General features: G+C 44.7%; 3 protein-coding genes across 10 annotated transcripts; 2 read left to right on the top strand and 1 right to left on the bottom strand.

The window, feature by feature from the left end:
- Positions 1-5,750, top strand: LOC8074266. 4 transcript variants are annotated; one of them, XM_021446425.1, is made up of 6 exons: positions 1-686; positions 1,231-1,421; positions 1,862-1,995; positions 2,934-3,150; positions 3,263-3,983; positions 4,081-5,750. In XM_021446425.1, exons 4-6 carry the CDS (start codon positions 2,974-2,976, stop codon positions 5,505-5,507), a joined length of 2,325 nt encoding a protein of 774 aa, XP_021302100.1. In that variant the 5' UTR covers positions 1-686; positions 1,231-1,421; positions 1,862-1,995; positions 2,934-2,973; the 3' UTR covers positions 5,508-5,750. The 4 variants fall into 4 exon arrangements, with proteins under 4 accessions (XP_021302100.1, XP_002443424.1, XP_021302099.1 ...); XM_002443379.2 differs by having other exon boundaries at positions 1-694; XM_021446424.1 differs by having other exon boundaries at positions 1-694; positions 2,908-3,150.
- LOC8068131 (probable serine/threonine-protein kinase At1g54610) lies at positions 10,902-14,493 on the top strand. Of its 3 annotated transcripts, none has more exons than XM_021446237.1 (8): positions 10,902-12,017; positions 12,159-12,707; positions 12,803-12,900; positions 13,001-13,106; positions 13,206-13,718; positions 13,866-13,998; positions 14,086-14,152; positions 14,252-14,493. In XM_021446237.1, exons 1-7 carry the CDS (start codon positions 11,328-11,330, stop codon positions 14,106-14,108), a joined length of 2,112 nt encoding a protein of 703 aa, XP_021301912.1. In that variant the 5' UTR covers positions 10,902-11,327; the 3' UTR covers positions 14,109-14,152; positions 14,252-14,493. The 3 variants fall into 3 exon arrangements, with proteins under 3 accessions (XP_021301912.1, XP_021301910.1, XP_021301911.1); XM_021446236.1 differs by having other exon boundaries at positions 10,904-12,017; positions 14,086-14,156; XM_021446235.1 differs by having other exon boundaries at positions 10,903-12,017; positions 14,086-14,493.
- LOC8068130 lies at positions 16,831-21,871 on the bottom strand. Of its 3 annotated transcripts, none has more exons than XM_021446238.1 (12): positions 21,643-21,871; positions 21,085-21,235; positions 20,449-20,547; positions 19,759-20,095; positions 19,575-19,658; positions 18,970-19,458; positions 18,742-18,874; positions 18,507-18,669; positions 18,301-18,429; positions 17,997-18,191; positions 17,795-17,917; positions 16,831-17,419 (listed from the first exon to the last, which is right to left on the bottom strand). In XM_021446238.1, exons 4-12 carry the CDS (start codon positions 20,015-20,017, stop codon positions 17,306-17,308), a joined length of 1,689 nt encoding a protein of 562 aa, XP_021301913.1. In that variant the 5' UTR covers positions 20,018-20,095; positions 20,449-20,547; positions 21,085-21,235; positions 21,643-21,871; the 3' UTR covers positions 16,831-17,305. The 3 variants fall into 3 exon arrangements, with proteins under 3 accessions (XP_021301913.1, XP_021301914.1, XP_002442383.1); XM_021446239.1 differs by having other exon boundaries at positions 21,120-21,235; XM_002442338.2 differs by lacking the exon at positions 21,085-21,235.

The following is a 22,622-nucleotide window of genomic DNA, read 5'->3' as shown; positions in this document are numbered from 1 at the left end:
TTCTCTATACTCCAATCCAGAGGCACAGGAGAGAGAGAGAGAGAGCGCCAGAAAGGCACTAGAGTACGCTCCTAGAGAGAGAGAGAGAATCTCCCAGGTCTGAAATTGTCCAAAAGACTGAACTCACACACACAGGAGGAAAAAAAAAAGGAAGAAGAGAGGAATTGGAAAGGCACAGAGAAGCCCCTAATTTATGGCTTTTTCCTCCCCAAAACCCAATGCAAAGTGATGAAGAAAATCAATGCCTTCTCCTATCCACCACCAAACCTTGGTAGAGTGAGAACAATACTCCAGTCCTCCTACAAGAGGAGCCGGCAGGGAATAAGAAGACCAGAAGTTGACAAACTTTTCCTGTTCTTCGAGAAGCCCAAATTTTCTCCTCTTCTTCTTTTCTCCACTAGATAGAGAAAGGGGAGAGAGCGAAAGAGAGAGGGAGTCGAGGAGGAAGAGAAGATCCCTCTCCTCATCGTCGTCTGGCGGCCAATCTAATCTTGGTCTACTCCCGTCCATGGCTCCGTAACGAAGGATTGTATCTCTGTCCATGTGGATGGCGATAAATTAGTACTTGTTTATAGGTGTTGCTGTTTGTTTGGTTGGCCTTGTCTCCTTGTTTGAGGAAGTGGGGAAAGGCGGAATCTTTTGTTGGATCATGGCACTTCCAATGCGCTTCGTCTCCCCGTGACACGGTGAGCAGGTGAGGGGACGGATTATCTCCTGTTCTTGGCTGCTTCCCCTTTGGTCTCGTCTGGTCTGGTTCGGCCTGGTCGCCATTGTTTCAGCGGAAGAGGTCGGGTTGGGAGCCTTGTTCTTGGAGGTTCTCCCCTCTGTTTCTTGGACATATGATGTTCTACTTCTGCCGAGATTTGGCCATATGATGTTCTACTTCTGCCTAGATTTTGTGTGCGTGCGAAAAATTCGTGTCCTTTTCGATTCCGTGGTTTTGGTTGCGCTTTTTGGTTGGATAATACTAGTGTCGGAAAGCTGGCAGCTTTCTTGGTTTTGGTTTGATTATTGTTCTTGCAGTGTGCTTGTGATGTTGTTGTTTCAAGAATTGTTTCGGAAAGCTCTGGGTTTTTTAGCGCTTTAATTTAATGTTTGGAATCCTTCTGGCTCCACAGTTTCCTGCGGTTTGTGATCTCGCCTTCAATTTTTTTTGTCACTTGCATTTATTTCCCTTAACATTTTCTTTTACTTCCCATACCCTGACGTCCTGCAAATGCCAAATTACAGGTCTTTCTTGCTGACGCAGCCTGGACTCTTCATCTGCTTATGATAAAACTGATAAGCTGGCATTCATAGCTCAGTTTCTTGGGAGATACACATACAGAGGCTTCAGTCTCGGCTTGCAGAATCCCTCAGCCACCGTCGTTAGCTCGGCTCGCAGAATCCCTCGCCACCGTCGTTTTGCATCGCAGAACTTGGTAGGTACTATGAGATGCCCTTCTTGCGGTTTTCTGAACCAATGCTTTGTTTTACCTTCTGTTTGTCATCAGAGAAGATCCTTATCTTGCTTGTTGATCAAAATCGAAGTGTCTGTAAAGAATGGCTAAGTAATGCTTTCTTTATGTGCATTCTTGTGATGTGGTTCGAGGGCTTCACTTCTGTGCTGTTTCACTCACTTTTGACTAGATTTTCAGCATTTTCTTCGATTCATAAGATTACTGGGCTACTGGCACGTAGATATTTTCCCCAGCAAAACTGACTTCCTGGGATGTTGATTACTTGTTTAACTCCCATTGCAATTTGGTCTCCACTCCAGCTGCATTATTTAAAGTTGTGATGATTGCTCATGGTAGTTTGCAGAAATTAGGCCAATTCTCTGTTTTATGTCTGCTTACGAGCTGTGATTGCCAATTTTCAGGTCACTTCCAGGTGCATTTTCCTGTGCTGCAAAAGGTGCTGAATAAACCGGCTGAACAAGCCAGTGGTCCTTCAACTACAGAGGCCTGATCTGCAGATTCTTCCATTGGGTACTGTTTCATATTTGGCCACTTTGTAAGTTAGACATCTTACACCCGGTCTCCAAACCATGATGTTTATTTCAGTTTTTGGCTTCTTAATTATCTAGACCGATTCCAGAAATGTAATTTGTTGTAGCAAAATTAATGACACTGACAAATCCGAACATCTGTCCAGAACATTGATACAGTTTACTTTTATGTGGTGGTTCCCCTATTTTGCATGAATAAAACTATAGTTTGCTGAGCTTTTATGTCATTAAATAAGGAGCTATAATGGACCATAAGTGTCAGCCAGGGTCTAGACTATTAGACATTGCAAATTCAGTGAAGACTGTTAGAGTAGAGACGTTGTTGACGTTCCAACAAAAAAGATGTTTTGTTTATGCCTGAAATAACTGTCATGGGTAGACAAAGGCTACTGTTGCTCTGCTTCCTTATTCTTGACAAATATGGGTAGACAAAGACTTTTCTAGGCCAATGCCATTTGGGCTGGAAAACATTCAGAGAAGCTGTAATTGTGATAAAAACATTTAATCAGCTAATGAGTTCAATCTGTTAACAGGGGGTAGTTTTTTTTTGGGGGTGTAGAGTGTTGTTTATTTGTGGTCAGAACTTCCTGTCCCATGCAAAGATCACATTACTACAGTATTGTCATTTACCTATAGGATGGTTTTTTAATGTTCGATAGCACCCTCTTTTTGGTCATTTCATCATGTTTCCTTTCCCATTTTCCCCCTATGTGAAGTCCAAAGAGAGGCTGCAAATATTGACAATTTTCTATCGACTTAATGAAACACTCTATTATGGCATCTATATGTTAATAGCATTACAGTAGTGACCATTTTAGCATGCGCACCTCATATTTCCAAAGTGAAATCCAGAAGGAAGGCTGTGCTTATAGACAATTTTTTTGCTGATTGTTGTGATTCTCTAATGATAGCTCTAGGACTTTTCTGTGTCATTACTTGACAGATATGGTAATAAAAGCTGAGGGCGGGCAGAATACTTTGACATGGAACATTCTAGTGTAAATTCTAATGGCAATGTGTTGCCGTATCACAAGGAGAACAAACCAAGTGTGTATCTTGCTGAGAAGTTCACAATAATAGCTTCAAATGGATCTGTACATTACGACAAGGAAATGATAAAGCGGACAATGCTTGTGCATGAAGCTACATTTCGGAAACAGGTATGTTTTGATGAAGCTATAAAAAAGGCATTCCTTACAGGGGTGTTGTTTTCTTAATTTTGTATATAGTTCTAATAGCTTCATTTCCTTGACCATTGCGTTGTCTATGTAGGTGTATGAGCTTCACCGTCTTTACAAAATTCAGAAGGACCTAATGGCACGGTTCCAAAGAGAAGAGCTCAACGGTTGTTCTAGTTATGCTGATGTATTGCAGCCAAGGTCCTCTGCATCACAGGCACTGGTTGTTGATGTTAAAGGAATGCAGCAAACTGCAAATCCTATTTCTGGACATGATCCTAAGCAATCATGCATCGATTTGATAAATGAAACTAGTTCACAATATAGTGTGAGCGGAACTCCTTTGAGGCATAACAATGTTAGGTCTCAAAAGAAAATGTTTGACCTGCAGCTTCCAGCAGATGTATACGCTGACGGGGATGATGATGTGGAGATACTGGAAGTGAGGCCTTCAAAAAGTTTGCCTGTGGCGAATGGTTCTGTTCTTTTTGGAAATGTCAAGCTCAACCTTCAAAGTAGTGAGGGCTATTCACATATGAAGAGTTGGAGTACTGATATACAGGCACATCACAGCTCAGCTGCGCATATACTGAATAAACCAGTTGAAGAATCATCTAGTACGAATATAACAGATTTTCTTGGTGCGGGAATATCTGCTCCCCAGAACCAGCATTATGTACAGGGAGTGGACTTGAACCTCATAAGGTTGGAAGCAAAACTAAAAGAAAAATGTGCTGGTAAAGCATCTGGTTCAAGGTTCTTTGGAGAAAATGAGGAAATAAGGAACATCAAATCATTTCAACAGAGAAAGGATGGTAAGATTTCTACAGTTTTTTTGGCCATGTTTTATACCTTTATGTTTAAATCACTATCATCAGTGCATGCTAATGTAGTTTCCTATTTCTTATTCAGACTCAAACACTGGCATGGCATGGAACAAACAAAATTGTACTGGTTCCTCAATGGGGCATTCCGCTCCCAGTGCTAGCACCTTCAATCACTCGATCCTTGCTCCGCTTGGCTTCAATCATTCACTGAATCCTCCATGTCAAAGCAACAGCACGAGCTACTTAACTAAGAGTCATTGTGGCACTGCTGAAACATTCATTGCTAAGGATGTCCTTTCCAATGGTATCTCGATGGATTCTACTCCAAAGGCACCCTATCAACATTCACTGAAGATTCAGGGAGGTGCAGGATATGACAAGCTTCCTGCACTCCATGATAACCTGATGGATATAGATCTGAATGACACACCGGTTGATGCTGCTGCCACTTGGGAACAGGGAAGCGAGAAATCAGTGGTTGATATGTCTTGGCTCAGCAAGAAATCAGTAAGCCTGATGGAATCACAACTCACATCAAGTTATGCAAAGGACCATTCCCAGATTTTGCCTAGCCCCACATTATATTCAGAAAGTAGCACAAGAGTCCCCACCTTCCCCATCAGTGTTGGCACTGAAAAAGATTCTCAGTGTTCTCCCACTTTACAGTATGACCTAAACATTGGACCATCGATTAAGTGTGAAGCTGACATGGAAATTCAACCCCAGTGCAAGGAAAGTGACACAAATATTAGGAATCTCATTGACCTGAATGAAGCCTTGCCAATAATCGATGATCCAGAGATGGATGCTCATGAATCAGGTGAAATTGTTGCTCATGAACCCAATGATCCTTCACAGGATTATATCGCTATAGCAGCAGCAGAGAGGCTGGTAGAAATGTGGAATGATAGCATTCAGCCAGCATCTCCTCAACCTGAGATTTTGCATTGGTTCGCTGATCTAGCTATATCCAAAGATAACACAGTGTTGAACAAGGACAGTGATGATGACTTTGAGGCTGCAACATTGAAGCTGCAAGAAACCAAAAGCAACGAGTACCATTCAACACAAAGAACCACCCAGGCGGATAACCGTAACTGTGGCCATAGCTCTGCAGCTTCAGTTCTTATCTCAAAGCCTCAGAGAGGTAGAGGGCGAGGACGTCGACAGAGGAAAGACTTTCAGAAGGACATCCTGCCAGGCCTTGCGTCATTGCCAAAGCATGAGGTGTCAGAGGATCTTCGTGCACTTGGAAGGTCCAAGCCAACCACGCCGGCAAAACGTGGCCGGAACAAGCAGCAACCGAGAGGGAGGCGCCGGGCAAGAAGTGTGGCTGTTGCCATGGAGGTAGAGGAAGCCAAGGTCAGCCCACCACCACAGGCATCACCATCTCTTCTCCCTGCTGACTTGGACGCTGATGCACTGGGCATAACAAGGTGGGGAAGGACCACCAGACGTTGTCGAAGGCCCAGGTGCCCGCCAGTGAACAATGCATCGTTGCGTGTAGCTTGAGAGAGTTTTAGGTACCTTAGCTGATGAGAATTGGTCAGAATTTAGAAACTCCTTTTTTTTTCCCTGACGAGTTGGAGGGAAATTGGCAAACTAGTAGGTTAAAAGTAATCAGTCAAATTGTACATGCTTCTCAGCACTAATTTGGTCTACTGAGACCTGGATCGGATCAAAACATTTTGTACATCTCTTTGAAATGAACTCTATTCCTAAAGAAACGCACCTGGAGAATTAGCCTTTCTACAAGTTCGTTAGAATTCTGTTTTCCGTTGTGCATTTGTTTGTTGATCAGGCTGACATGCCAGTGTGATATCATGCTCTGAGTAGTCATGTTGGGTAGGCAGCAGGTTTAGTTAGGCATTGTTTAGTTCGTGAAATTTTTTGGATTTTGCTGTTGTAGCATTTTTGTTCATATTTGACAACTATTATCTAACCATGGATTAACTAGGCTTAAAAGATTTATCTCGTAAATTATAAAAAATTATAATTAGTTAATTTTTATCTACATTTAATGCTTTATATATTAAAATTTGGTAATTAAACAAGGTCTTTTTTATATATATCGGAAAAAGGTCCCAGCATGACGACGCAAACACCCATTAGGGATTTACGGGCTTGGTTAGGCCAGTGTACCTTGGAAAACAAGCCCTGCTCATTAATGGGCTTAGTTGGGCCATTACGTTTCGGTTTTCAATTTGGTATTTACTCCAAAAAATAGGAAATAAACTCAGTTATGCATTTTCTCATTGCTTTCTCAAGCATCTCGACCCTTGCAGTTGCAGAAGTAAGGGCATGAATAAATGAAAACCTACAATATATCTAGTACAGACATTGTAGTAGCCTAACACGTGTATACACAATGATGCCATTGAAGTAATTTCCAAACCTAGGAGATTAGATGCCCCTAGGAAATCTAATCTGATCGACCGAATTTCCAAACCTAGCAATATAGTACTAATTATTGTTACAACTTCCACTTTTACTAGTGAGCTTAAATATTATTAAAACACATTAGGAAACACAAACAAATGTGTCTCTGAGATTTATTAGAATTTCCATATACGGGTTTAGGGGCACTAGCCCATATAAATTCTAATAGATATAGACCATCAAAGCTTCTGCAGAAGAAATTTATCGAGAGACGAATAACCCTGCTAAGAAGATCAGCCAAATACAGTAATAATATTCCAATGACCAATGCTCAGGTGGTAGCAATGCAAAGCCTGTAAATGCCACAGCCTGTTCTGGATACGGCACGGCAGCAGGAGGATTGCTTCCGCTGGCATCCTTGTGCTAGGCCAACTGATTACAGATTTACAGCTTTGGGCCTTGTTTAGTTCCAAAAAATTTTGCAAAATAAGAATAGTATCACTTTCGTTTGTATTTGATAAATATTATCCAATCATGGACTAACTAGACTCAAAAGATTCGTCTCGTCAATTCCGACCAAACTGTGCAATTAGTTTTTATTTTCATCTATATTTAATACTTCATGCATGCATCTAAAGATTTGATGTGACGGAGAATCTGAAAAATTTTGCAAAATTTTTTGAGAACTAAACAAGGCCTTGATGGACGCATATGGTCTGTGAATTGTGATTAATTAACCAAGGGTTTTAATCAAGGGACGTACATTCAGAGTGCTAGAGGTAGCCTGTTGCATCAGAACTCTTATGTTTTTTTTTTTTTGACAAGAGCACTCTTATGGTTGAGCATCGCCAGTGTCAAGTCGAACCGAGAGCCTGAGTGTGTCAGGCCATGAAGGCACCATTTCGCTTGCAATCGAAACACAACACTGCTCCAGATGATCGACTCCTACGGTGCCCTCATCATCTCCCTCAATGCTAAATTGATTTAGATATTAGCCATCTCATATCTTAGTCTCATGTAATGCTAGATTTTTTTATAATGTGAAGTGAAAGCCATTGTGGTTTCCTTAAGCAAACGAACTTGTAAGATAAAACAGAGGGATATAAGACAACTCTTGCACCTTCTAAATTACGTTCATTTGTTCCTTAGCACAAAATTAAGGGACTACGAAACTACTACGAGACACCTTAAAATGATAACCTATCATCTCAAGCTTATGTGACAATCCATAAAACGGCCTATGTATTTGCCTAATACCATAAACAAAAGCATTGAATAAATCAGGTCAATATTGTTGTCGTGGGATTGTATTCGGAATATAAATTCTAGTATATTAATTAAATAAAGCTTGTTATTCTTATAAATTATCATATACACAAAGAACTACTACTACCAATAACAGAATAAATCATAATAGAGTGGTGTAGTAAATGGTACCCTTAAATAAAATCAGTGCCTGGGCACCGGCCATGCTACCACTCGAGTCTAACCAAGGCACGTTGATGTAATCGGACTCAGCTGATGTAATGTAGTAAATTGACGCAGTGCAGTGACTTGTAGGAACAATTCACACGACAATGACCGAGTTGATTGGTCATCATAGCCGGTGGAGGAGCCATGTTATTGATGATGATATTGGTGAGGACCGGTCGAAGCAGTACCCTACCATCAACTGCATTTGGCTTGAAGGCGACCAATGGTGAAAAACGTGAGCAGTCGCGCGAAGCACTTCCAAAATTTTTATTCAGCCTCTACGGTGAGGGCGCAACAAAGGAGGAAAAAGAAAATCCAATTTGGCTTAGAAATTTCCAAACTAGGAGATCCCCGAATAGTAATTCTAGTGCATCTTTCATAGGCAGGGTTAGTACGTATATATTACAAAGGAGAAGCCCCTACCTTCATATCATCTAGCAATACGGTACTAATTGATGTCACACTTTTCACTTTTACTGATGGGCTTAAATATTAAAACCCATTAAGCAACACAGGCAATGTGTCTTTGCAATTTATTAGAGTTTCTGCATACACAAATTTTCTGCAGAAGACATTTGTGGAGAGATGAATAACCCAGCTAATAAGATCAGTCAAATACAGTAATATTCCAATGACCGATGCGCAGGTGGTAGCAAATCCTGCAAATGCCACAACCATATGCCTGTTCTGGATACGGCACGGCAGAAGGAGGATTTGCTTCGGCTGCTATCCTTGTGCAACGCTACACTGATTACAGATTTACCGCATTCATGGACGCACACGGTCTTGAATTGTGATTAACCAAGCGTTTTAAGCAAGGTCCGTAGACTGGTGGGCCCACGCAAAGGCAAACATCAGTGAAAAATACTTGTTTCGTAATTGAGAACGGGAACGTCAACCCGGAAGCATCAGGGATGCATCCGAAAATATTTCCATGCCTCCAGTCTTCTTGTTACAGTTTCGTCATCAGTTTGCATTTGCTCTGAATTTTATTGTTGTGCCCAAAAATATCAGTAATATTTTTTTGGAATTTTCACTATTAACTTTCATAGACAATTCTGAATTTTTGACATGGTAAACGATGGTGGTTTAGTACAAGAGTTACAGACACCCAATTCGCCGCAACCAAAAGAGGAGCAACATGATCGTTCGTATCTCGCGTCAAAGGTTGCAAGCAAAGATATGTGAGCACCAAATAAAAGCATGGCACAAAGCAGGAAAGATCATCCTATGATCCTATCTCCCCATGCAATTGCTTACCCTATGGATCCACGGTGCACAAAAGGCACTTCTACGAGTGATGATCTCTTTAAGGAAGTCCTTTACATAGAGTGACAGACAATCGGACCCCATCATGTGCAGCTTAGCTGGTCCCATCTGTCAGTCTCTGTTCACTTCAAAAAGAGACATCACCCATCTGTCCGTCTGTGTTCACCACCACCACTTCTCAAAAAGACATTGTGCTTAGAGTAGAGCAAGAAGAGCAGGCACATAACACAAACCACAAAAGAGGAGACCTCCTCAAAAGGATTGCCAAGCCACTACCTACAATGAGTGGACTTTTGCCTTGCTGAATTTCTTTTCCCTCTAGCGTTCCTTTTCTACTCTTTTCTATCTGTGAGAAATTTCTCATGGATGAGTCACTGTCTCACTGTCTGGTCCTATGTACACCACTATGCAGTATGTCTCACTGTCTCATTGGGGGCCATTTACTTTGTACCTTTCTGCAAGGCATGGAGCAAGGACAAAGATTGTAAATGGCAGTCAAGGCCAAATGCATTCCTTTTCTACAGAAAGAATGAAGATTCACTCCTGGCTTGCTAACCAACCATACATGGAGTGGAGTCCTTGCAATGCATTCATCATGATTCACTCCTAGTTGAGCGTGCACTGCATTGTGTAGTACCGTGAGGTTCCCATAAATTTTCAGATCTTATTTGGAATACAGAGATATATACTGTTCAAAAGAAGAAGAAAAAATGGATTACAGAGACAATTTTAAGGTAAAAACTCAATTTAGCAAATCGCCCGTCCCCACGATCAATAATTCTGAAATAAGTAGTACAAGGTACACAGTCCACAGACATGGAACCAAACATAACTCTAGTCTAGCAAACAAAAATGGGACCTAAGCACTAAGCAGCAAACAAAAATGGGGCCTAAGCTTAACTCAGCATCGAGCAACTGTCCCTATCATAAACATTCTCACTAAATGTCCACAATCACAATAGTCAAACATTCCCTCCAATCGCTGCCCTCCTCCCATTTGAATCTCATGAAAATGGGATTGGTGGGGGTGGGGGCAACAACCACACAAATTGTGTGAGCATATATCCCTTTCTCCAAACACGCGAAAACTGAAAGCGAAAAGGGGGAAAAAAAAATACCACTCAAAAGTGTTACTAGATTGCTACTTTTATCATGTTTATTGTAGTTGTTTTGTTAACCACTTGATGTCATGTTCCTCCCAAACAAACCACCTTTGCTCATGTGCTAATCTTTTGATCAACCAACATCATCACAAACCGCACTAAATGATTAACAATGAATAAACACTTGAATCTAGATTTTAGCAATCGAATAAAAGTGTAGAGAAAGAGAGTGGACAAGGTGGTAGGGTTTTTAAATACAAACGGCTAGTACAGCATGCCCATACTGACTGCCCTAGTGCCATGCCATAAATATTATCACATGAACATTTCCCCGCCCAAATCCAGGACACCACGTTTGTGCGCCCTGTTCTTGCGCGCACGCATCAATTAGAGACATTTGCTTCCTTTGCCCGTGTACCCTCCTCCAAAACAAATGTATTCTTTGACCCTTGCATTGTAGTTTGTTTTTCCCTAAAGAAAAATTAACAACAAACTCCCAACCAGTTCCACAGCAAAATCATCTGAAAATTACATGCACAACACTACCAAAAGCTTCAGCTTTTTTGTTTTTTTTTGGATCTGCTGCACCTGTTCTTGCTTGGTCTCTGACATAGAGAGGTTGTTGCACTTAACCAAATGCCCCTAATCCTCTATCATGCATACTTAGGCTTTAGAAGGCCATGAGAAGAAAATCAGCAGAGAGCAGAGAAGAGTGAGAGGAGTACTGCACTTGCTCCCCAGCTCAAGACCAGCACAGGAATTAAAGCAAAAGGGGGGAGGACAGATTGAGCACCAATTAAAGGCAGGCAGCTGGAGCAATCGGCCATGGCCTGCCATCTCCTTCCTTGCTATCTTTAGCCGCTGCTCGCATTGCTTGTGGACGCAGGGGGGGTGGAAGCTGATCGCCCGGGGAGCCAGAACACAACACAAGAGAGCAGAGGAGGAGAGAGAGAGAGAGAGAGGAGACGGACAACCTCCCGTCGTCTCCTTCCCTCCTCTGTGTTCTTGCTCCTCCTCCTCTGTTCCCGGTCTCCCGCCTCCGTGGAGCCGTAAGCGCGTTGCTTGGCCCGCCGTCGTTCCGCGGCGGGGGCGGGGGCGGGCGGCAGACATGGGGTGCGCGGCGTCGAGGCACGGGGCGGTGTCCTCGCCGTCGTACGACGTGTCGTCGTGCTCCTACAACATGTCCCGCAGCGCGTCGGCGTCGGCGGACCTGGGAGGCTCGTCGTCGGCGCTGTCGATATGGAGCCGCCGGCCCGTGCGGCTGGAGGCGTTCGACAACGACGCCGACGACAACGAGCGGCGGCGGCGGTCGGGGAGGGAGGCCGCGGCTGCTGCTGCTGCTGCGGTGACAGCCACGGCGGTGCCCACGGTGCGGCTGGGGAACGTCCGGCGGTGCCTGGAGGGCGAGCAGGCGGCGGCCGGGTGGCCGTCGTGGCTGAGCGCGGTGGCCGCCGAGGCCGTGCACGGGTGGGTGCCGCTCCGCGCCGACAGCTTCGAGAAGCTGGAGAAGGTCGGGCAGGGCACGTACAGCAGCGTGTTCCGGGCGCGGGAGCTCGCCACGGGCCGCCTCGTGGCGCTCAAGAAGGTCCGGTTCGACAGCGTGGAGCCCGAGAGCGTGCGGTTCATGGCGCGGGAGATCCTCATCCTCCGCCGCCTCCGCGGCCACCCCAACGTCGTCGGACTCGAGGGACTCATCACCTCCCGCTCCTCCTCCTCCATCTACCTCGTCTTCGAGTACCTCGAGCACGACCTCGCCGGTCTCAACTCCTCCGCCGACATCACCTTCACCGAGCCCCAGGTACGATACGCCGTGATCGTCGGGACCATGCTGTCCCTGTCAGTTCATCACGATCCTGCTGATGGATGCCTGTCACCATCTCCAATGGCGATCGATCGTGTTTGCCTGATGCCATGCCATGGCGTTCGTGCGTGCGTGCAGATCAAGTGCTACATGCGGCAGCTGCTGGAGGGGCTGGCGCACTGCCACGCGCGCGGGGTGATGCACCGGGACATCAAGTGCGCCAACCTACTGGTGAGCAACGGCGGCGAGCTCAAGGTGGCGGACTTCGGGCTGGCGAACCTCTTCACGCCGGCGTCGACGGCGCCGCTCACCAGCCGGGTGGTCACGCTCTGGTACCGCCCGCCGGAGCTGCTCCTGGGCGCCACGGCGTACGAGCCCACCGTCGACCTCTGGAGCGCCGGCTGCGTGTTCGCCGAGATGCACGCGCGCCGCCCCGTCCTGCAGGGACGCACCGAGGTGGAGCAGATCCACAAGATCTTCAAGCTCTGCGGCTCGCCGCCCGACGACTTCTGGCGCCGCTCGGGGATCTCCCACGCCGCCGTCTTCCGCCCGCAGCAACCGTACCCGAGCCGACTCCGGGACACCTTCGCCGCGTCCATGCCTGACCACGCGTTCCGCCTCCTCGCCACGCTCCTCTCCCTCGACCCCGCCGCCCGCGGCACCGCCGCCGCCGCCCTCGACTCCGAGGTACCAGGACGAACTTTATTTCGTGCATCGCCTTCGTTCGTCGTGTGCCTGAAACTCGTTCCGTTACAAATTGCTAATTGTTCCTGCTCTGTCAGTACTTCACGACGGCGCCGTACGCGTGCTCGCCGGCGAGCCTGCCCAAGTACGCGCCCAACAAGGAGATGGACGCCAAGTTCCGGGAAGAATCTAGAAGGTACGCGGCCATTGCCCATCTGCTTGCTCGTTTCCTCCCCGGAGCACTGCATGCACCCGGCCTGTGCTGCGATACTGAAGTGGTGCCATGCCATTGCCAGGAGGAGCAACCTCCGGAGCCAAGGCGGCGAGGCGGCGAGGCGGATGTCGAGGGGGCACAAGAGCATGCAGCTGCAGGACACGAACCAGAGCCATGTCCACGCCGAGGTGCGCCGCCGTCGGAAACGGGCTCCCGCGACCGCGATCATGGCCTGCGTTCTGCTGCCTGATCTGATCTGACCACACTGTGCCTTGTTCCACCTGCAGGAATCGCTGCCCGTTGTGGCCGAGAACGGCGCGGCGGTGGCGAGGAACGACGGCGGCGAGTCGCGGCTGTTCGTCGACCTGGAGCCCGTGCCGGCGATCAGCAAGCGGCCCGACGACGGAGACCACGCGGCGCCGTGCGCCAGGACCATGTCCACCAGCTTCAAGGAGCCGCCCCGTAACGCCGACCGCGTCCCTCTGTCCGGCCCCGTGCAGCTCGCCGCGTCCACCGGCTTCGCCTGGGCCAAGAAGCCCCGGCCCGACGCCGCCGCTGTGACGAAGCGGAGTGGCTCCAAGGAAACAGGGGCCAACAACAACAGCAACGGAGGAGACGGAGCAAGAACCACCTCGACCACCGCCGCCGCAGCACCAGCAGCGGCGGCGGCACCATACGAGGTGGAGAAGCAGGAGATGATCAAGCAATGGGCACAGGTCGCTGACGCCTTCAGCGCCTCTGAAGCTTACAACAGCAGGTTCAGGCAGACACTTGATGCCAAGCAGCTCAAGACTGGCAAGGTATCACTCTCAGTCTCACAGCAGCTCACAACTCGCAATCATTGCAGATTTGCAGTGCAATGCCGTCTCCTTGATTAGTTTCATTGCTACTGAATTTTGTTTATCTGATTCTGAAGCATGATCTTGGAATTTTGATATTGTTTTCAGATGTACAAGGGGAAGGTGAACAGGGTGGACTACTCAGGGCCGCTGCTGTCACAGCCCCGGCGCATCGACGAGCTCCTGCACAACCACGAGCAGCAGATCCGGCAAGCTGGTCGCCGGTCATGGTTCAAGAAAGGTGCCTACTGATTTGATGGACAGACTGGTTGAATTTCTCTGAAACTGCCATGACCAACTGCAAACTGCATTGGTTCCTTCCTGACAGGCAGCAAGAAGGAGCAGCCCTGATGGCAGAGACACGGCATGATCACAATTAAACGGCCATCAGATTTGTAGGTACTTACCACAGAGCAAGAGAAGATGCTGCAAGCAGATCAAAGGAGTTGGACCATGAGCTAGCTTTCCTGATGAGCAGGTGTTTTTTTTTTCAGGGCTGGACAGACAGACAGACAGTCAGCCAGCCTCATGCCATCAGGGAAGAGCTCAGATGGAAGCTGTTGTGTAGTGGTTTTTCAGGTTTCATGCAACCAGATTTTGCTCTACTTGAACTAGACGACGTGTTGTTGTACAAGATCTTTTTTGTGCTCGCTTGTGATGATAATATGAATGGGAAGCTCCAAAATGTGGTTTCCACTAAATATAGCAAGAGGTTATACAAAAGTTGTCAATGAAAGTTGGTGTGCCCTGTAGTATCATCCTATTTGCCACACCAACTTTCTTGTTTTATCCCTGCTGGCATACCGAAAACCAAAACCACACAGAATTGTATCACCACACCTTTTTTAAGGGAGGAGGGATTATATTAAGAAGAATTGGCATAGTACAACCTCAAATTATACACAAAAAAATTGAATAAAAAATACATAATATTCTATCTAGATTCTTCCATCGCCTTCCTCTCTTCGGTGGCTTTCCTTGGTGCAACCCGTGCTCTAGATGAACAGAGCCTCGTTGAATGTCAGAGCCAAAGTACAATCCTTATGTCGAATCCAACGACCAACCCTAAAACATTGGATATGCCACAAGATCCAACGTTTCAGAACGAGTCCAAAACGCATCTAAATCAATGAAAGAATATCGACAATTGCATTGTCGAGTATAAAATAGGATGCAGATTCATCACCTCCAATCCTTGATTTCCTCTCCGTGACTATCAACAATGAGATCGATGTTCCACTGTCCTTGCTGGGGGTGCCCAGGTGCACCCCTTCCCTTGCACATAATGGCCACAAATTGGTCGGTGATCTCGTCACGGCAATCCCTGATGTCATCAACGGTACAACATCTTAATCGAAAATTATCTGATTTCATTGGTAGATTTATTTGGACTAAACTCTAGTGACTAGATATAAAAACTGCAAAAAAAAAAGAGAGGTAGATCTCCTCTTCTTCTTATCACTGGCAGACGCACCAATGAGGAAGAAAGAGAGGGGCCCTAGGTGACGGTGATGATAAGGAGCAAGAGAGGCAGCGGCAACATGTTTCCTTGCTGCGGTGTGAGGCCCTACGACGCACCACTAGGGACACTTGCCTACAACTTAGGAACGAACCAAACTTACCTATTCCACAAGCTTTTAGCTTTGTTGCTATTTTCCATCTTCATGGACCAGATATGCGATCATGTGCAAGCGCCTAATGAAAAACTTTAAGTTCAGCTAGACCCTAGAAATCAATTTTCAAAGCTTGACTTAATAAATCTCCTCTAAACCCATTTTCAAGAATGGTTGATTTAACACAATCGCCCTCTAGAATTATATTTTTAGGAGCAGATCTTCTGTTAACCGTATAAAAATAGAATAATTTCTAGAGATGGTTGACTAAGTCAATCATATGTATAATTTGATTTTTAAGGACGGTTGATTTAGTAAAGAAAATGCATATGAAAATCTATTCTCAGAGGTGATTGAGTTACCACCACTAAATATAAAATGATTTTTAGGGGTGGTTCAGTTGCAAAAGGCGCTCCTGAAATTCTGGAAATACCATATTTTTATGATCGATGGCATATTAGAGGTTTCAAAAATGATACGTGAAAATCATTTTGATTGCATCTAAAAATCATTTGTGTGGCAAGCATTTTCATACGGAAATGTACTTTTTTTTTAGAATCATACGGAAGTGTGCATAGCCGCAACATATGTGTCAAACTTTTCCTAGTAATAATCTTGGTGGACCCGGCATGCATGGTGTATGTGAATGTGACACTATATAGAATGTGCGCCCGGCCCAAAACCCAGGATCCTCCCACATAGGAAGACATGTCTAGCAGAAATCAACGGCGCACCCTAGCATAGTACTGAATTCGTTCCAAAATAAATAAATGTTTAGAATTACATAGTACAACACTGACATCCACATCATGTACGCACAGTCACTTCTATGAACATATATACGCAAATCCTATCCTTATATGTAAAAGAAACAAGAACTGGTGCCTGAGGCTTCATCATCAGAGATTACATCACAGAACCTGTTCTTGCAGGGTTCTGGTAATGCAGGACGAATACATGACGCACTGGCCGAGAGCCCGAGACCCTGGGCTGTATGAATGCCCAGAGATGGCAGAACTGCATGGAATCTCCCGTATCTTGAGAAAATGGACTCCGGCCTCTTGAGAAAAGCAATTAGCTCCCATGTGTTGACCATGAAACCTGGTGGCATTTTCTTTAGACCTTGTTTACTTCCACCCAAAAACCAAAAATTTTCAAAATTATTTGTCACATCGAATCTTTAGACATAAAATATTAAATATACAAAAATAAAAACTAATTGCACAGTTTGGTCAAAATTTATGAGATGAATTTAAGCCTAGTTAGTCCATGATTATGTAATAATTACCACAAACAAACGAAAGTGCTACAGTCAGAAACTAAACACGGCCTTAGTGATACCGTGAGCTCGTGTTTGATCGTTTTATTTGTTCGAATGTTCTTCAGAAGAATTACAACTTCTTCTGGTGCCGCGTTGTAATTGGCTTGAACTGAGACCTGGGTCAGTCACAGGTCTGGACTGGTGTAAATGTCCACCTGCTCGTGTAAATGTCCAAGTGACTCACCATTTTGGCTGAGTCTACTGGTAGTAATACAATGCCTTAGAGCCAATCTGAGTTTCGAAAAACAAAAAAGTACGACGAAAGTAGGTAACCCTGATTTCAGCAATCTCTCTACCTCAACAGATTGAGAACATATATATTGAATAAATAGATCATTGATAAGACGTCTTGCTGGCATTCTCAATTCCGGGTTCGCAAATCAACTTCCAAGTTCCAACAGAATTTGACTCGCAACACCAGAGTGCCAAAGAACATGACTATACACGCAGATCCCCACTTCTATTCATCTCACAGAGCGGGAACCGCCATGCCTACACCCTTCAACTTCCAAGACCAAGGAAAACCCACAATTCTTCAAGTAATGGACTCCGAGCACATGCTAATGTCCTTGGCGCAAACATCAGTTTCAGTTAACTTGGTGCTGGCTGAACTTTTAGTCGTCGTCACATGGCAGTAGTGTTGGTATTTGCCCGTTATCGACAAAATCAACTTTGTTTAGCCTTACACTGCAAAGGACATGCTCTGGAAGTTCCTCCTGCTTCTGGGCCTGTGTCAATGGTCAGCATGTTCAGCTTATCAAGAAATTAGTCTGAATTGTAACTTAACAGGATGTCGAAATGCTGTGTACATTACAAGTATCACTTTTCATGGTTTACTATGCATGAAAGAACAGTGACTAGGCAAGTGGTACAGTTTGAAGGTTCATATTACATTTCCCGATGATCCAATAAGGAAAACAGCTAAACTACAACTCAGTAACACTCAGCAGCCCAAAATCTATTAGTACAAGATAGAGTTCTTTAGGTCAGTTTTATTTTCATACATTCTTAAAAACTTTCTGGCTGATACTGAATTGGCAAATGGCATTTCTTTTGTGTAATTTGGAGATGAATAAAGAAGGCAGAAAGAACCATCAACCTACCTGTATGGTTAGGCCGAGATCAATCACCCCATGTTTCAATCGTTCTCGGAATGCTTCGAGCCCTTTCCTTGAGATGAAGCTAAAGCGGTGTACATCAAGGTCGATCTCCAAGTAATTTGATCCCTGCAACATACCCCAACGTCATGTAAGGGTCAAGATGAAAGAGAGGAAAAGTAGAACCACACCAAACAAAGCAACTCACCACATAAAAGTTGTGCTGAGGCCTTGAGAGGACTGGCTTTTCATTGTAAGCCTGAACAAGCTTCCTCTCTGCAGAACTCAGATTCATGTCATCTGGGTTAACCAACCCTGCCAATATCTTCAATCTTTCTCTGAAAGGGACTGTTGAGTCCAATGGGAAAGCCTTAACCTTTTCTATTTCATCGTTTACAAGTCTCTGAAAACAAACAAACCAACAGACAGAAATTCAGTAAAGTTCAGCTATGCATTAGTAGGCATCAGCAATTTGTGAAAAGAGACACCCATCCAACGGTGGAGAAGTTCACCTTGATGCTGTCATGAAACTGAGGAGAAATTTCTTTCTCAAAGTTATCATTCAATTTGAAATATAGCACTAGATTAATCCCTTCCCCGTCACTATCACCAAGGAACATAGCGGCAGGATATGTAGGCATCTGCATGGAACAAGTATTTGTAATCACTGGAATCATTAACATGTCAAATCTCAAGGCAGAAAATCTGGTTGTCATACCTGAATGTTTACAATAAGTAGTGAAGGAATTTTTTCATTTGACTTTACAGATGGAAGCTCAATATGCTGGGCAATGTGGTGAATTTTCCTCGGGGACATGAATATGTCCACACCAAATGGAGTGTATGGAGAACAAGCTGGAGCAGGAGATTTCTTTTTGTCCCTGAAAGTAACTATAATGAGTACAAAATGAAGTTCATGAGACATCACCATGCATTTGTGGAGCAATTCTTACTTGAAAAAACTTTCCCCTCGCAGTTTGAATGTCGAAGGCTCAAGCGCAGACCAACAACCCTCAGAAATTTTCTCACCAGCTTGCGGAACCAATAATCCAGCTCGTGGGCGGATCAAGTACCTTCTAGAGGAACCTGCATTTATAGAAATTTGACAGCAATCGGGTTGTTAGTCCTGGCTACCACCATTCACTGAAAAGAAAAGGTGGACACATCTGAGCGAAACATACATATTTCAGTAGTTTGTTCACCATCGAAAGATTGCCTCTTGAAAGAAAGCCTGACAACAGCTGATTTCTTCTTTTGGCCCCGTGGACTTGCTACTGCTAATGGTTGGACCTTGTTAGCATGACGAGGCGTGCACACTGGTGTCAAACTTTTGAAGATGCTTTCATGAGGCTTCTCTCCATCTTTGAAAGACTTCAAGGTATTACATGCATCCTCGCCCCTTCTAAGTTTTGTAAGAATTTTTATACCCTCATTTCGTGTCTTCGCATCCTCAACCTTTCCACTAGAGACATCACAAGCTTCAGGGCTTGCAACTTTAGGCCTCTCTGCTTCTATTTTGTTTGCATCCCTTTTCAGGTACTGTCCAACAGCTTGAGCAACACTGGAGCCATCAAAAATCCTTTCAAACTTCTGGATAGCATCAGCGATGGATGAAGCATCTTCACACTGCATCAATTGTGTACCTGTTGAATTTGGCATAGAAGGGAGGTCTGCAAAAAAAGATGAAACCTGAATATAAATGTCCCTTTCAACAAAAAGGTCTGAATATTGTGCGTCAACTCTGTACTTTTAGCAACAATCAAAATGGCTGAAAAATCATACAAACCTCCATTGACACTGCTGAAGTCTTCATCTGAGTCAGATCCCAAAATACTGACAGAGTCAAACCATGCTTCTTCTTGGCACACAACTGGACCAACAGGGAAAATACTGAATTTTAGCCCAGTTTTTTTAAATGCAAGACATTGCATTACTGGAACATATGCAAGGAACAAAAAGTTTCCATTTACCATTTCCGTTCTCTGTGTCCAGCTCACTGTGATGCCACTGCAGCTGTGTGAGGTGGAATGTAACATTTGAGCCATCAGATCTCCGCCGAGTAGCTGCAGAAGTCCCTAAATGGACTGCTTCTCCGGAAGAAGCAAAGTTCTCCACATTACTGGCACGTACTATAGGCGTATTGGTTAAAACCTTGCCACGGTAGCGCCTGTAAATACAACATAATCTTTTCGATCTCCGCTTTCTGCTTGAAGATACACAGGCACCCATAGTGGTTATAGGCTGAATTTATTCAGCCCAAGAGGATTCTTCTTCACAGCATTTGACCAGAATGTGGATTCCAAGAAGCTGCACAACAGAAAAGCCAACGGAGTGATTAGATACGCCCTAACTACAATGCTTTCATAAATGAAGTAAGAAACCAAAAGACAACAATTTATGCTTTCTGTATTGCTATAACACCACCTATTACTGAAGTGGAATGGTATTGAAGATGTTGAGATTTCAGAGTACTGAATCTACAACCTGAAGTACTGAATCTACAACTTGACGACACTTGGAAACCAGGAAAGTATACATGCATTGATATGGCAAATAGATCTATAAACGAAAAGAAATGTAACACCGGAACAAAATGCATAGATCTCTAAAATCTGAAGATAAAAGCCAGAAATAAATTGAAGACTTGGAACCCAAACTACCTGATGACAAATGGAGGCAAATAAGCCTAGGAGAGATGATATTATTGGTGGCCTACCAGGCCACCAATAACCGACGCGCAGGCCACTCCCTATGACAGCCTGCAAACAAATCCATTTTTTGACCATCAAAAATCACACATCTATATATGCTCATAATATAGGCAATCGCTTCGCACCAACATACAGCTAAAAAGGAATCTAAAATTAGAATGAAAGTACTTCGACACTTGCGTACTCCAGATAGAAACTATAAATAAATACAAAGATTCTGCACAGTTTTAATTGCTCCCTTGAACTCTTCAGCTCAGCAAGTTGACTTAATGGCCACTAACACAAGTTGTTTAACCTTCCAAGAGGCAAAGAACACAGAAACCCAAAATGGGTAGAGGGACTGAAACTAGCACACGACCTGGATCTTAGTCTTCATCATAGCCAAGAACATTTCAAAATAGAAATAGTTAGTCAAAAAAAATAGTCATTTGAAAACGAAGAGAAAATGAACCAGCCCCAACAAGAATCCGAAAGACTTGGACTCACGTCGCCACTAATCCCACGGATGACAGCTGAAAGAACCCAACCGAATCAAAAAAGACGAAACGCAACAAATTTCCGGGAACCATGGCATTTCTTCCGTACCCGAAGAACTGACGCGATTGATCAGAGGGGGACACCTGAGCAGCAGAAGAAGAACCCGACGAATCGCATCGGAATCCCAGCCTGATCCCAAAAGCCGGAGGAGGCTCCGCCTTGAATCGCCCAAAAACTAGCTGTTCGGCATTGCAGGAGCCTACGAAAACACACATATTTATGCCAAAAAATCCCAGCCTTGACAGGTAACAAACCCCAGGTGTCTGCAGTCTGCACCAAGAAGCCAAGCTTGGCTTACCGGCTTCGTCCATCCAGAGAAACAGAAACAACAACAAGAAACCAAAAAAAATCTGTCAAACCGAGCCAAACCGACACGCCACGAGCAACAGAGAAAGCTGTTCTTCCCTTTCCTGCCAAAAGCAGCAAAGATCCACCCAGAACTGCCCAGAAACAAAAACTTTCCCATTCCACTCCCGGCCACAAACTCGCCGGTCGTTGTCGTCGCTCCCGGCGAAGAACAGTTACCAAGCACCGATTTTTTCCCCCCACTGATGAAACCGAGATAACCAACCGTCACACACGCACACAACGGAGACGAAGCATTACCCGCCCGAAGAGTGCGCCGGGGCAGCCGGCCCGGCCGGCGGCGAGGTTGCCGCGGTGGAGCTGTGCACGAGCACGAGGAGGATCAGAGGAAGGGGAGCAAGTGGGAGCCGCCGAGGTGGTGGTGGAGGTGGTTCATGTGCTTGCGCGTGTGCCGTCTGCGTATGGGTGTTATACTCCACGTGGGGGGAGGGGAGATTGAGAAGGTTCAGAGGAGGGAGGGAAGGTGGAAAAGAGGGAGGACAGGGGAGAGGAGAGGGTGAAGTGGAGGTGGCTAGCCTATGGCCTTGTTTAGATCAAAAAGATTTATGATTTTGACACCACTTTTGTTTTTATTTAACAAATATTATTTAATTTTGAAGTAACTAGATTTAGAAGATTTGTCTCGTGATTTATAAATAAATTGTGCCAGTTAGTTTTTATTTTTATTTATATTTAATGTTCTATACATGTGAAGCAAGATTCGATGTGATGGAGAATTTTGAAAAGTTTTTGGTTTTTTGAGGGAACTATATCTACCTCTCTCTCTTTCTGCTTTTGTTGCTTTTTTTAAAACGTTTTACTCTAACTTTTTTTAGATTGGAGTACAATATTTTTTACTTGTTTACTTTCCTATAATTCTTTCTTATCTGCAAAAAAAAGTTCCCTTTTGCCACATTTTCGTGCTTTTGTGACTTTGTGTGTCAGTGTGTGGGGTAGGCACGGTTTGCATGGTTTTAAATTGTTTTCTGCAGACATAAATTGGTTGGTTGTGAATTTGGCCAAAGTTTGGTGAAGGAGGGAGGAGGGGGTGAGCTGGGAACAGTGGATGCTGCTGCACAAACTCTGAAATTGCAGGCGACTTTTATAGCTGTGAATTGAATCCAGGGAGAACATATGCATACATGGATTGCCATGGAAATGGGCAACTGCTCGAGGTGGAGCCTCTTGTTTTATAAGCTGTATTTTTTCGTTAGATAATAATATTTTTAATTTATAATAAA

The sequence above is a fragment of the Sorghum bicolor genome, chromosome 8 (assembly GCF_000003195.3).
Source record: "Sorghum bicolor cultivar BTx623 chromosome 8, Sorghum_bicolor_NCBIv3, whole genome shotgun sequence".
NCBI classification, from domain to species: Eukaryota; Viridiplantae; Streptophyta; class Magnoliopsida; order Poales; family Poaceae; genus Sorghum; species Sorghum bicolor.
This window is presented reverse-complemented; position numbering and strand designations above follow the sequence as displayed.